The sequence below is a fragment of the Salvelinus alpinus genome, chromosome 7, assembly GCF_045679555.1.
Source record: "Salvelinus alpinus chromosome 7, SLU_Salpinus.1, whole genome shotgun sequence".
In the NCBI taxonomy this organism is placed as follows: Eukaryota; Metazoa; Chordata; class Actinopteri; order Salmoniformes; family Salmonidae; genus Salvelinus; species Salvelinus alpinus.
In genome coordinates this window covers 40,995,370-41,010,984 of record NC_092092.1, presented here as the reverse complement: position 1 = coordinate 41,010,984, position 15,615 = coordinate 40,995,370, and the positions used below count along the sequence as shown (strand labels likewise).

The window sequence follows — 15,615 nt, the reverse complement described above, 5'->3', positions numbered from 1 at the left end:
GTCATCCACTCACCAGGTTGTAGATCAAGAAATATGATGAGCAGCTGAGGCACCCGGGACCAGAGAGGGTGTTTGCTGAGTTACGTCCAAGGTTCTGGATTCTGAGAGGGAGGGCACCCATTCACTGTTTTCAGCTTTATTTATTTATTTTACCATTATTTTACCAGGTAAGTTGACTGAGAACACGTTCTCATTTGCAGCAACGACCTGGGGAATAGTTACAGGGGAGAGGAGGGGGATGAATGAGCCAATTGTAAACTGGGGATTATTAGGTGACCGTGATGGTTGAGGGCCAGATTGGGAATTTAGCCAGGACACCAGGGTTAACACCCCTACTCTTACGATAAGTGCCATGGGATCTTTAATGACCTCAGAGAGTCAGGACACCCGTTTAACGTCCCATCCGAAAGACGGCACCCTACACAGAGCAGTGTCCCCAATCACTGCCCTGGGGCATTGGGATCTTTTGTTTAGACCAGAGGAAAGAGTGCCTCCTACTGGCCCTCCAACACCACTTCCAGCAGCATCTGGTCTCCCATCCAGGGACTGACCAGGACCAACCCTGCTTAGCTTCAGAAGCAAGCCAGCAGTGGTATGCAGGGTGGTATGCTGCTGACAAGCTTGGCTGCACCGGATGCAGGATGTGGCGAGGCCAGCCAGATGTGCCTAGGATGGTTGACCTGCCTCCAGCTCGACTGTGGCTCCACAAGCCCACATTTTATTTACAGGCGTGGACTGCTTTGGACCATATATCATAAAGATTGGCTGAAGAATTTTCATATTTAAGTCCATGACCACTCGGGCTGCACAAGTGGATCTACTGATGAACATGGATTCCAGTTCCTTAATCGCTCAAAGAGGAAGGCCCTTTGAGTTCCTGTCCGATCGAGGAACAAATTTCAAGGGAGTGGAGCGAGAGCTACAGGAAGCCTTCACGAGTTTTCACCCACAGTTCCAGGAACAGTTAGCCAGTCAGAAGATTCGCCTTGCCTTCAACCCACCAAGTGCACCACACTTTGGAAGATGCTGGGAGAGAGAGATCAGATCCATCAAGACTGCCCTGCAAACCACCCTTGGTGCGCAGAACATCTCTGAAGAGTTGCTGAGGACTGTCCTAATCGAAATAGAAGGGATCGTGAACTCCAAGCCCTTGGGATATGTGTCATCGGACATCGCGGATCCGAATCCAATAACTCCAAACTCTCTTCTCATGGGGCGGCCAGACTCATCACTACAACAGGTGGTCTACCCAGAGTCTAAACTGCTCAGTCTCAAAAAATGGAGACACAGCCAGGTTCTAGCCGACCATTTCTGGCACTGCTTCACACGCAACTACTTACCTGCACTTCAAGGCCGCCATAAGTGGCACAAGGATAAGGAAGACCTTGTAGTTCGGACGGTTATGATGATCGTGTATGATCAGTCTCCTAGGGCACTCTGGCAAGTTGGAACTATCAAGTAAGTTATCCCTGGAGCAGACGGGGAAATGAGGACAGCAGAGATCCAAGTCAAGGACAGAGCCTACGTCAGGCATGTTGCTCGACTCATCCAGCTGCTCACCCTTCCTCAAGAAGCTACTGACCCTTAGCTGGCTTGTCAGTTGAAGCAAATATGTATAACCCATTTGCGTGTGGCTGTAAAAACGGCCAGCTCATCTCTTTTCCGAGACCCCAACTTTCTTTTGGTTTTCCTATTGGAATAAGGTCACGCCAATCATTATAATTTTATTAGCCTATCAGCATCCTTTTTTCCCGGGACTTAGCATAATACCCGACCAGGCAGGGCCTCAGGCAGTCTGTAGTTTGCATTCTGATGACCAACCTGTTTTTCTCTCCTGCTTATTTTACTGCCTTAGAAGAAATTGCTTTTCTTTCTGATGTTTATTGTGCGTGCATCTAAATGTAAGTGCCAAAATCCTGATGTCTTGTTGTTTGGAGCTAAATAGTGTCTGTTATAAATATGTACCATTTGTGTAAACTTGCTTCCGTACTCCCGCTAGCATTAGCATTGTCATCCGGAATGCATGACTATTTAGCATGCTTATTAACGATTCGCGATTTGGTTGTAGATCGCTCATGCTTATTATGTTTTATAATGTGTAGATATTTCTACATTGCTCTATTGTTCTTTGTGCATCTAGCATGTGTTTGAGTCCACATAGTCTGTTTAAATGTTGACATGCAAATAGGCACATTTTCCCATACTGTGCTATAGCCTAAGTTCTCCTCTTTTCTTTACAGAACCACAATTAGTATCAGAGAGAGTGGTGTTGTATGTGTGTGTGTGGATCTTCATTAAACCCTTGAACTGGAACTACTGCTTCCTCGTGTTCTGAACGGAACACAATGTGGTGGTTGCTACCGGCCAAAAATCCAGCACCTACATTTTTTATTCCTTTTTATTGGTCCTTTGAATTCATAAACAACCCATATTTTTCAGTATTCCTACAACTGTTGTATTCGGCACATGTGACAAATAACATTTGATTTGATTTGACTTCACACAAAGACGGAACAACACACGTTATATAATATAACCAGAAATCACAAGATTGTTTCCATCGTAATGCATATCTCTCTTTTGGAGTGCCTAAATCATCCAATGATATTGATGTTAGGACCAAACAAACATTTTCCATTTAGAGAAACATCTCTTTCTACTTAGACTGAATTAGCAGAATGTGTTGTAGCTCTAGAAGGAACTCTTCAGGGCCACACAGTCCTCACACTGTGAGGCACCAGCTACTCTAAACTCTCTACTTGTCAGACACCTTACTCTTAGCCAGTCTTAAAGTTGGAGAAAATGTTCCAACATTTTCATATCTGCTACTCAGATTCAGACCATTTATTCAATTTTGGAAAGACCAATCGCATTATCTTGCATGTGAACTGGCCAGCTATTAAATTTAGTCTCTTTTTCTGTCACAAGAGACAAAATTCAGTACTAACAAAATCAATACATTCGTTTTTTACGTGATTCAAACTGAACAAACTGTTCCTTTGATAAATAATTTATAACCATTCCACTGAAATGCAACCTAGTGGCAAAGCCTTGAGTGCCAGCTGCTCTGTTATGGACAGGTGTGTTAGTGAGTGACTGAGCGTACACACATCTGGGGAGGCAGTACAGACAAAACAAGCAATCTGGAGGCCCGAGGGCACTCTCTTCATCACCCTCCCTCTCTCTTCTTCTCTTTCTCTCTCTCATGCCCTTCTCTCTCACCTTCTTTTCCTCCCTCATTTGCACTCTCTGTCCTTTGTCATTCAGCCATCGCACTTCTCCCTCTCTCTCTCTTCCCTTCCTGCATCCCTCTCTCTCTCCCTCAACTGCTCTCTCTCCTCTTTCATCTCATCTGCAGCGTTCTCGCCTACATTACAGTCACCCTGCCAGGTGGGACAGCTCAGAGAGTTAATCTGCTGCACCAGCTGTGTCCCTCTACACCACTACTCTGCTACTCCATGCACGTAGAGCGCATGGGTGGCACATCACTGACTCAGCACAATACCACCACTGATGAGATACAGACACCCTCGTACCTCACACACAACATGCAACAGTGTTAGTCATCAATATAGGGAATATGGAAGCTAGATTAGCCAGTAAGTGAGACTTATTCCACTCCTCTAACTCCTATTCCAGGAGTTTTTCCTTCCCAGAAAAATCTCAGAGCTCTCTCTAACTAGAGTTTAGATTATTTCCTGGTCAAGTCACATGGTCAGGATCAGGAAAAGCTCATATGCCAATCGGCTCTTAGCCCTACCTTGATCTCGTAGATCTTGAGCTTCCTCTTGATGCCACTGTTCTCTCTCTCCAAGCCCGCGAGCCGTGTCTTGATGTCCTGGTAGGCGGTGATGAGGGCGTAGTGGGAGACGGAGTACATATCATCAGGGAGGGATGAGGAGGACCAGCCCACGTCGCCACAGCTGTCCTCCTTCAAGCCCTCGCCACCTCCCAGTAGCCTCAGCTCACCACCGAATAGAGATTCCATTGCTCAGAACCTCAACCTGTCAGGATAGAACGAGACAGAGAGAGAGAGAGAGAGAGAGAGAGAGAGAGAGAGATGATTAGTATGAAGATACATTATGTAGAAAAACCTGAGAGAAAATCCAAACAGGAAGTGGGAATTCTGAGAATGGTCGATTTTCAACCAAGATCCTATTGAATTCACAGCAAGATATGGATGAGTTTGCACTTCCTACGGCTTCCACTAGATGTCAACAGTCTGTAGAACCTTGTCTGATGCCTCTACTGTGAAGGGGGGCCGAATGAGAGGGGAATTAGTCAGGTCTGCCATGACCTGACCATGCTCTGACCATGCGCGTTCACATGAGAGGGAGCTCTGTTCCATCGCTCATCTGAAGTCAATGTAATTCTCCGGTTGGAACGTTATTCAAGATTTATGTTAAAAACATTCTAAAGATTGATTCAATACATCGTTTGACATGTTTCTACTGACTGTTACGGAACTTTTGGACATTTCGTCAGCTTTTAGTGAACGCGCTTCCTGACGTTAGATTTGTTTACCAAACACGCTAACAAAAATAGCTATTTGGACATAAATGATGGACATTACCGAACAAAACGAACATTTGTTGTGGAAGTGGGAGTCCATTCCGACGAAGATCAGCAAAGGTAAGTGAAGATTTATAATGCTTTTTGTGAGTTTTGTTGACTGCACAATTTGGCGGGTAACTGTATGGCTTGCTTTTGTGGCTGAACGCTGTTTTCAGATTATTGAATTTTGTGTTTTACCATAAAGCTTTTTGAAATCTGACACAGCGGTTGCATTAAGAACAAGTGTATCTTTAATTCTATGTAAAACATGTATCTTTCATCAAAGTTTATGATGAATATTTATGTTATTTGACGTGGCTCTCTGCAATTTCTCCGAATATTTTGGAGGCATTTCTGAACATGGCGCCAATGTAAACTGAGGTTTTTGGATATAAATATGAACTTTATCGAACAAAACATATATGCATTGTGTAACATGAAGTCCTATGAGTGTCATCTGATGAAGATCATCAAAGGTTAGTGATTCATTTTATCTCTATTTCTGCTTTTTGTGACTCCTGTCTCTGGCTGGAAAAATGTCTGTGTTTGTCTGTGATTTTGCGGTGACCTAACATAATCGTTTGTGGTGCTTTCCCTGAAAAGCCTATTTGAAATCGGACACTTTGGTGGGATTAACAACAAGATTACCTTTAAAATGGTATAAGATACATGTATGTTTGAGGAATTTTAATTATGAGATTTCTGTTGTTTGAATTTGGCGCCCTGCACTTTCACTGGCTGTTGTCATATCATCCCGTTAACGGGATTGCAGCGATAAGATTAAGGGCAATTGTGCAGCAGGAGGCAAAACAATATTTTCCCATAATGCCCCTTCATCCTGGCATATGCTTCAAAATATATTAAAGTTAGGGGAGTTAGTGTCCTTGCCTGTTTTTAAGATTCTGATCGACAACACTGTTTGTGATAGCTGCAGTTGTTTCTAATATTCAATTGTATCCGTAACTTGTGACACTTTGTCTTTGTGTGTATTTTGTATTTTTTTGTAATATTTCTATTTCCCTGTTTTGCCTTCTTGCCAGGTCGCCCTCGCAAAATAGTTTTATAACCTCAATGGGTCCTACCTGGTTATATAAAGGTAAAAAATAATAATAATAATTTAGTTCGAGGTGCAGAATCTGGTGTAGGTTTATTAAATAAAAGGTGCTACAAAATTAAGGTGGGCAAAATATTTACAAAAACCCTCACAAAAGTACAAAAACACAACAACAAAAGAAGAAAACACTGAAAGGGTCCATAAAGGATCTGAGCACCCTCCCCATGAGCAATGCTAACACTAGCAAAAACTACAAACTTTACCTAAACATACACTACCGTTCAAAAGTTTGAGGTCACTTAAAAATGTCCTTGTTTTTTAAATAAAAGCAAATTGCCAAGAAACTGAAGATCTCGTACAACTCCGTGTACTAATCCCTTCACAGAATAGTGTAAACTGGCTCTAACCAGAATAGAAAGAGGAGTGGGAGGCCCCTGTGCACAATTGAGCAAGAGGCCAAGTACATTAGAGTGTCTAGTTTGAGGAACAGAAGCCTCACAAGTCCTCAACTGGCACCTTCATTAAATAGTCCCCGCAAAACACCAGTCTCAACGTCAACAGTGAAGAGGCGAATCTGGGATGCTGGCATAGGCAGAGTACCTCTGTCCAGTGGCTGTGTCCTTTTGCCCATCTTAATCTTTTATTATTATTGGCGAGTCTTAGATATGGCTTTTTCTTTTCAACTCTGCCTAGAAGGCCAGCACACCGGAATTCCTGGCACCACTCCGCCAGGGCCCTTACCTCCTCCCTGTAGGCTGTCTCGTGATTGTTGGTAATGAGGCCTACAGCTGTTGTGTAGTCTGCAAACTTGATGATTGAGTTGGAGGCATGCATGGTCACGCAGTCATTGGTGAACAGGGAGTACAGGAGGGGGCTGAGCAAGCACACTTGTGGGGCCCCTGTGTTGAAGATCAGCGTAGTGGAGGTGTTGTTTCCTACCATCACCACCTGAGGGCAGGCATCAGGAAGTCCAGGACCCAGTTATACAGGGCAGGGTTCAGACCCAGGGCCCCGAGATTAATGATGAGCTTGGAAGATACTATGGTGTTGAAGAATAAGCTATAGTCAATGAACAGCATTCTTCCATAGGTATTCCTCTTGTCCAGATGGGATAGGGCAGCGCAATGGCGATTGCATCGTCTGTGGATCTATTGGGGTGGTATGCAAATTAAATGGGTCTAGGGTGTCAGGTAAGGTAGAGGTAATAAGATCCTTAACTAGCCTCTCAAAGAACTTTATGATGACAGAAGTTAGTGCTGTGGGGCGATAGTCATTTCGTTCAGTTACCTTTGCTTTCTTGGGTACAGGAACAAGGGTTGAGATCTTGAAGCAAGTGGGGACAGCAGACTGGGATAGGGAGAGATTGAATATGTCCGTAAACACTCCAGCCAGCTGGTCTGCGCATTCTCTGAGGACGCATCTAGGGATGCCGTCTGGGCCGGCAGCCTTACAAGGGTTAACACGTTTAAATGTATTACATACGGCGGCCACGGTAAACGAGAGCCCGCAGTCCTTGGGAGCGGGCCGCGCCGGTGGCACTGTGTTATCCTCAAAGCGGGCGAAGGAGGTGTTTAGCTTGTCCGGGAGCAAGACGTCGATGTCCGCAACATGGCTGGTTTTCCCTTTGTAATCCGTGATTGTCTGTAGTCCCTGCCACATACATCTCATGTCTGAGCCGTTGAATTGCGACTGTTTGATTGTGTTACGGAGGGAATAACTGCACTGCTTGTATTCAACCATATTCCCAATCACCTTGCCATATTTAAATGCGGTTGTTTGCGCTTTCAGTTTTGTGCGAATACTGCCATCTATCTATCCACAGTTTCTGATTTGGGTAGGTTTTAATAGTCACAGTGGGGAAAACATCCACTATCTACTTCCTGATGAACTCAGTCACCGTGTCAGTGTATATGTTGATGTTATTCTCAGTGTCACACCTTGACCTTAGATAGCCTTGTTTATTCTCTATTTGGTTAGGTCAGGGTGTGACTTGGGTGGGCAAATCTATGTTTCTATTTCTTTGTTGGCCTAGTATGGTTCCCAATCAGAGGCAGCTGTTTCTCGTTGTCTCTGATTGGGGATCATACTTAGGAAGCCTGTTTTCCACCTTAGTTTATGGGATCTTGATTTTGTTAGTTGCTGTATAGCCTGCAGAACTTTACGTTCGTTTTGTATTTTGTTGGTTTTTGGTGTTCATTTTAAATAAAAGCAAGATGTTCGCCTACCACGCTGCACCTTGGTCTCATTCCATCAACGAATGTGACACTCAGAGGCTACCCGGAACATATCCCAGTCCACGTGATCAAAACAAGCTTGGAGCATGGATACCGATCAGTCAGACCAGCGTTGAATAGACCTTAGCACAGGTACTTCCTGTGTGAGTTTCTGCCTATAGGAAGGGATGAGCAAAATGGAGTCACGATCTGATTTGCGGAAGGGAGGGCAGGGGAGGGCCTTGTAGGCATCCCGGAAGTTGGAGTAGCAGTGTCACGTTCCTGACCTGTTTTCTTTTGTCTTGTATTTATTTAGTTGGTCAGGGCGTGAGTTGGGTGGGTTTGTCTATGTGTGATTTTCTATGTTGGGATGTTTGTGTTCGGCCGGGTATGATTCTCAATCAGAGGCAGCTGTCAATCGTTGTCCCTGATTGAGAATCATACTTAGGCAGCCTGGGTTTCACGTGTGTGTTGTGGGTGTTTGTTTCCGTGTTTGTATTCGTGCCACACGGGACTGTTGTCGGTTGTATTCATTTTGTTATTTTGTTTCATGTTAGTGTTCAGTTTCGATTTAATAAATTATCATGAGCACTACCCACTCTGCGTGTTGGTCCGATCCATGCTCCTCCTCGTCTGAGGATAAATGCAGCCTCAGGATATGTATTTTCCAGTTTGCACAAAGTCCAGTGTAGTTCCTTGAGGGCTGTTGTGGTATCGGCTTGAGGGGGAATATACACGGCTGTGTCTATAACTGAAGAGAATTCTCTTGGGAGGTAATACGGTCGGCATTTGATTGTGAGGTATTCTAGGTCGGGTGAACAAAAAGACTTGAGTTTATGTACGTTATCACAATCACACCATGAGTAGTTAACCATGAAACATTCTTCCCAGAGAGTTCTTTAATCCTGTCTGCACAATGTACTGAGAACCCAGTTGGCTGTATGGACGGGGACTGGCACTGATGTCTCTCTGGAAGGAGATCCTCGCCCTAAGCTAGTCTACTTTATTGTCCAGAGACTGAACATTAGCCAGAAGCGGTGGATGGTGTGCACGCCTCCTGAGTCGTACTAGAAGTCCATTCTGAATACCTCTTCTCTACCGACCGCATCTTTGAGCAGCCTCTGGGATAAGTTGAATCGCCCTGGGGGGTACGAACAAAGGATCCAATTCGGGAAAGTCGTATTCCTGGTCGTAATGCTGGTGAGTTACCGCCGCTCTGATATCCAAAAGTTATTTCCGGCTGTATGTAATGACACAAAAAACTTTCTGGGCTAATAATGTAAGAAATAACACACACAAAAACTAAATACTGCAAAGTTGCTCAGAAGCAGAGCACAGGACCGCCGGTGAAGCGCAGGAACACAAACAAAAGAAACAATGACATGAAAATAAAATGAGAAGTAAAGAAAACATCTAACTTCTAAGTGTTCATGAGTTCATACACACTGCTTCCACTCAGATGATCAAACAGCAGATGAACAACATGAAATAGTGGAAGAAACAAATGTTGACGCAGGTTGACGTTTATTGTCATGAATCTTGTCCTGGAGGTAGAACTGAGCGCTATATGCCAGCTGCAAAGTCACAATTGGCTAAATCGTAAAAATTCCTGAAAACTGACATTTGCTTTTGGTCTTAATTTAAGGTTAGGGTTAGGCATTAGAGTTAACAGTGTGTTTAACTTCTTTAGGGTAGCGGGAAGCATTCGGAATTGTGGATGAAAAGCATGCCCAAATTAAACTGCATGCTTCTCGGGCCCAGAAGATATGATATGCATATAACTGGTAGATTTGGATAGAAAACACTCTAAAGTTTCCAAAACTGTTACAATAGTGTCTGTGAGTATAACAGAACTGATTTGGCAGGCGAAAACCTGAGAAAAATCCATTCGGGAAGTAGTTTTTTTCTTTCTTTTTTTTCTCTATTCAATGCCATTACAGTATCCATTGACTTAGGACTCAAATTGCAGTTCCTATGCCTTCCACTAGATGTCAACAGTCTTTAGAAATAGTTTCAGGCTTGTATTCGGAAAAATTAGGAAGTAAGAGCAGTCTGAATGAGTGGACCATAAAGTGTCACAGAGCTTTTTCATGCGCGAGACCGAGAGAGGGCCTTTCTTGTTTACCTTTTATATTGACGACGTTATTGTCCGGTATATTCAAACCTGAGGTTTGAATATAAACATCGTTTGACATGTTTCTATGAACTTTACGGATACAATTTGGATTTTTTGTCTGCCTGTTTTGACTGCGTTTGAGCCTGTGGATTACTGAAGAAAACACTCGAACAAAACGGAGGTGTTTGGATATAAAGAGACTTTATGTCACGTTCCTGACCTGTTTTCTGTTAGTTTTGTATGTGTTAGTTGGTCAGGACGTGAGTTTGGGTGGGCAGTCTATGTTTTCTGTTTCTATGTTGGTTTAAAGGGTGACCTGATATGGCTCTCAATTAGAGGCAGGTGGTTTTCATTTCCTCTGATTGAGAGCCATATTAAGGTAGGTGTTTTCACACTTTGTTTGTGGGTGGTTGTCTCCTGTGTCTGTGTCTATGTTGCACCATACGGGACTGTTTCGTTCGTTCGTCGTTTTATGTAGTCATTTTCCTGTTCGTTCGTTCTGCGTTACATGTAAGTCCTTACGTTCAGGTTTGTCTACTCCGTTTGTTGTTTTGTTTAGTTTTAAGTGAAGTTCGTGTTGTCGTCTTTACTTTAATAAATATCATGTCAAATCACAAGTCTGCATTTTGGTTCGATCCCTGCTCCTCCTCTTCGTATGAAGTGGAAGAGGAACGCCGTTACACTTTATCGAACAAAAGGAACATTGATTGAGTAAATGAATGTTTGCTGAGTGCAACAATATGAAGATCATCAAAGGTAAGGGATTCATTTTATCTCTATTTCTGACTGGTGTAACTCTTCTACTTGGCTGGTTACTGTTTGTAATGATTTGTCTGCTGAGCTACGTTCTCAAATAATCGTAAGGTATGCTTTCGCCGTAAAGCATTTTTTAAATCTGACATGACGTGTTTGGATTCACAAGAAGTTAATCTTTAAACCAATGTAAAATATGTTTTGTTTTCTGAATTTTTATAATGAGTATTTCTGTATTTGAATTTGGCGCCCAGCAGTTTCACTGGCTGTTGAAGAGGTGGGACGCTAACGTCTCACGTACCCAAGAGAGGTTAAGGTTCGGTTTAAGGTTCGGTTTAAAATCCGATTTTATGACTTTGTGGCTGTGCCAGCTAGTGACCACTCTGCAAAGCTGCCTCCAGTACATGAGTCATTCCAATAAATGCCAACCTGCAACACAAACTGGCAGAAGCTGAATTGACATAAATAGGGAACTTCATGCAGAATGTCTGTGTAACACCTGGTCTAGTATCCACGAATTATACAAAGAATACTCATGTTACAGTAACATTCATAACTGGAGCATTTGGCTGCTCTCAAATCATCACTGCATGCATTCAGCGTCCTGTCGAAGACATTGCTAAAACGTCATTAAGGCTAATGCAACTCCTTGCATGTCTATAAACTATCTCTAACATGTTGACCACACCGCCTGCGTCGCGTGCGTGAGGGATGCAAAATGAATTTACACATACATGCTATTAAATCACTGCTCGCGCGGGTCAACGAGCGTCCGCGTAGCCAGGTGATAAAAAAAAAAAAATAGAACTTGGTTCTATTTGTGACGCTTGATGCGCTGCAAGTCTTGCCTCTCCCATCTCCTCATTGGTTTTTAGGAGCTATGGTTGTGTCACGGACGTGTGGAGAGACGGACCAAGGCGCAGCGTGCTCTGAGTTCCACATATTTTAACAAAACAAATAAAGAAACAACGAAACGTAACATAAGTGGTGCAACTAGCACACACACAAACAATATCCCACAAAACACAGGTGGGAAAAAGGCTACCTAAATATGATCCCCAATTAGAGGAAACGATTATCAGCTGCCTCTAATTGGGAACCATACCAAGCACACCAACATAAAAATATGAAAACTAGAACACCCCCTTAGTCACGCTCTGACCTCAACACCATAGAGAACCAAGGGCTCTCTATGGTCAGTGCGTGACAGGTAGAAAATGACAAGATTATGTTATAATACTGTTTTTGAATCAAATAGCTTTGATGAGTACTCTCCTATCTGTGTCTGTGGGACTGAGTTGGGCCTCTGGGGCTTGGTGCTGGAAATTGATTTATGATAGCTTGGTGATAAAACTTACACCCTGCATTCCATAAAATGAGTTGGTGTTTGTATACTGTGAGGTACCAGGGAGAAGATGTCTCTGGTGTGGACGACTGATTGGAGGAACCTTGTCTTTGGGGCCAAACCCCTGATTTCTATACAATTAGAACAGTCTTCACAGCAAATGTTATCTGGCTGGGGGGTTACTTCTTTCTCACATACAAAACCTCACTTTTGACCCATTCCACACATATGTTCTTTGTCACATACTCAGAAGGATGTGCTTAAAGTTGGTTGCCAACCGCCATATAAAGTCCAAAGAACGAGAAGAAGCCTGAAGGAGGAGAGATTACTAGAAACTAACTCGGTGTACCCTTTTATCTGTGGATTAATTGTCAGAGTAGAGGATCTTGTGCATTTCAGGTAAAATAACAACCCAATGTCCCCAACACAAATTAGCTAGCAACAGCAAGCGAGCTAGTTAAATTGCCCTACATGTTTAATGCTTTTCGACCTGTCCCCAAATTAATAAAGTTCAGAGTTCCTTTTGATATTTCATCCTGCGTGTCCTGATCACGTCTGGTGTGGGTGGACAAAATCAACATGTGCGCGAGCGGTCTGGTCAGCATGTAATGGGAACATCCAGACTCTTCTGGCATAGACGCTGTAAAATATTCAGTGAGGGAAAGGGAAGTGAGAGGCATAGAAGTCAATGACGAGTAGACAAGCCGCCTCACCACAGTATGTCATGATATTGTAACATTTGCCCTAGACATCCTATGCGTACACTCTAGGCTAGCCTCATGCTCTGTGCTAGCTCGCCAAGATAACTGACCACATTATTCACAGTGACCAGCCCTCAGTCCCCTCACATTCCACCATGACTTTGGGCAGTTAGTTGTCATGGGAAGATGAATTGCACCAATGATGATATCAACACCTTCTATTTCTTTCACTGCACAAGCATCACATTGCTACATAGGCCTACAGAGAAGGATGTGTAATCCAATCATTTCAAACAAACAGTAGGCAAGAGAGTGTGGGCATAACCAATGCAAAACCAAATAGAAATATCCATTGAGGTTTTCAGAAATCAAGTCTTTGGTGTACTGTAAATCTACTACTTCACAAGAATAGTATAACTGGCAGTGGATACTGTAGTCCATTTGGCTTGTAATAGAGGTGCGCAAAATGTTATAGTGCTGCTTGCTTCCTGACTCAGGCATTGCCCACTGAGCTAGGTTGATCATTCTATCTGCTTTACTGCTGTATCCCTTGTGTTGCCATTAAATAGCCTAAGCCAAGTTATTTTTCTAGCTGGCCTTCGGAGTTAACGCAGAAGCACACCCACACGGACACAGACACACATACTGACAGACAGGTTCCCACACACAGACTCACGGCAAACACACAGACGCACGCACACATGCACACAGACCTTGGAGAGCAAACAGAACATTTGCACAGCAGCATCCTAGTCTACTTGCTACTGCTTGGACATGGATATTGACATTGATGTGTGCGCGGGTGTGTGTGTGTATGAGCGATATCAAACTCTCTACACACTTTCAAGATAAACACAGCCGGTGTCTTCAAACCTGGCTGTTACATATGGTCCTATCCTTATTATTAGCCTGATAGACTACACTTGACTGTTTTTTTGGCTGTCCCTGTAGGTGTAGGAGTACCCTTTTCACCCAACAAAGGACCCTTTATGAACCATCTACCCGGAACGGAACGGCAACATTCCTTTCACAGCAGGCGGTGCTACATCTGGGGTTCCAACACCTTCCGATAAAGACCTACGCTGATCAATAGCCAAAGCCATGACCACAGACTCCCTCTGGAATAAAACAAAGCACAGGGAGACAGAGCATCCATCTTGTCCGTTCTGAATTTATGGCAGTGTAGAGACTGAGAATTTACCACAGACTGGCCATTCTCTGGCTGCTGCCTCCTCAGCTAGCTAGCTACCCTCCTCACCCCTTACATCTCTCGCTCTCTCTCTCTCTCTCTCTCTGTCTCGCTCTCTCTGACCTGCAGGGCTCATTTGCTGGTACTCTGGTTGGAGCCCTGGTGGACTCAGTGTTATGAAACTGGCCGCCTCCCCTCAATGCCTGCTTCATTAGAGCGATTATTACAGGAAATCATACATTACATTGGACTGAGATGGCACACATTGCACTGGCACAGAGACATAGCAGCACCTTCTACCGCCCTATATGACTGTACTACCACCACCATTAGAACCAGACACTGTGTATACTGGTTGGGTAGCACACTACACTAACACGCCAACATAATAGTAGGCCTGTGTTCATGTTCATTAGGCAAGAAGAGAATGCTTTATTGACAGTTACTGGAGAATGACGGTATCAGCATGCATAATATTACAGAATCAGTATCTGTCGTCGCCATCAGCCTGTTGTCTTGTGTAGTGTACCTGCTATGTGGGGTTAGATGTAAAATCATACAGTATATCACACATACTGTGCTGTATGTATCCCATAATATGAGGATCTGTATTAATCATGGGCAGCCATTCGGAGTAAATACATGAAGGATGTGAGAAAAGCTATGCTCACAGTCCCACTAGGATGTATTGAGACAGTCTATGTATACAGAGTTGTGGACATGTTTCATTTCTTCACATTTGTTTTTCTGTCCAGCACCTGAACCATTGGGATGTGTGTACTTTTACATTTTTCATGGGTCATTCTGAGTAAAGTTGCTTTTAGTTTTTCTCTTTTCTGAAAGATAACTAAAAGTTATCTTATGAAAACTCACAAAGGTCACAAAGGCATCTCCATTCCCCAGCGGCTTTGGCCACTTTATCACTTGGGGCCAGAAGAGAGATATTTCTGGGTATTTTGTCCAGATGCTGCAGCTCATAATTCTGATGTTAGAATAATTCATAAGTTATTCTTCCTCTAAGATGCAATCCGTTTAGTGTGTTGTTGGCTCCGGGCATAAATAATATGTGAAAGAAGCGAGAAACCCTCGCCAGACGGGTCAAGCTGAAGGTATTCCAATGGCAACAGATTCAGAATCAAAGAACTTTGGGAGTGAGTCACTGTGTGTGTGTGTGTGTGTGTGTGTGTGTGTGTGTGTGTGTGTGTGTGTGTGTGTGTGTGTGTGTGTGTGTGTGTGTGTGTGTGTGTGTGTGTGTGTGTGTGTGTGTGTGTGTGTGTGTGTGTGTGTGTGTGTGTGACTTTATGTGTATGCCAGAGATGGAAAAAGCAGGGATACAATGGCATGTAAATGTCCTGCATGTTCACATCTTTACAGTTCTTAAACTGGGTTAGCTGGTGTCAAGCATGAAAAGCCCATTGATGGCTCCTGAGTGAACATATACTTGCCAAGATTTCAAGACTTTTTGTATTTGTTATGGATACCCATTAGCTGCTGCCAGAGCAGCTGACCACACGACTGAACAGTGGTCCAGGTGCGACAAAACTAGAGCCTGTAGGATCTGCCTGGTTGATAGTGCTGTTAAGAAGGTAGAGCAGCACTTTATTATGGAAAGACTTCTCCCCATCTTAGCTACTGTTGTATGAATATGTTTTGACCATGACAGTTTACAGTCCGGGGTTTATTCAAGCAG

General features: G+C 43.6%; 1 protein-coding gene across 2 annotated transcripts in view; it reads right to left on the bottom strand.

The window, feature by feature from the left end:
• Window positions 1-15,615, bottom strand: part of LOC139581025 (TANK-binding kinase 1-binding protein 1-like) — a 114,825-nt gene that overhangs the window by 54,172 nt on the left and 45,038 nt on the right. For both annotated transcript variants that reach the window (XM_071410324.1, XM_071410325.1), the window contains exon 2: window positions 3,761-4,004. In XM_071410324.1, coding sequence (XP_071266425.1) covers window positions 3,761-3,988 — 228 coding nt within the window. In that variant the 5' untranslated portion in view covers window positions 3,989-4,004. The remainder of the gene's footprint in view (window positions 1-3,760; window positions 4,005-15,615) is intronic.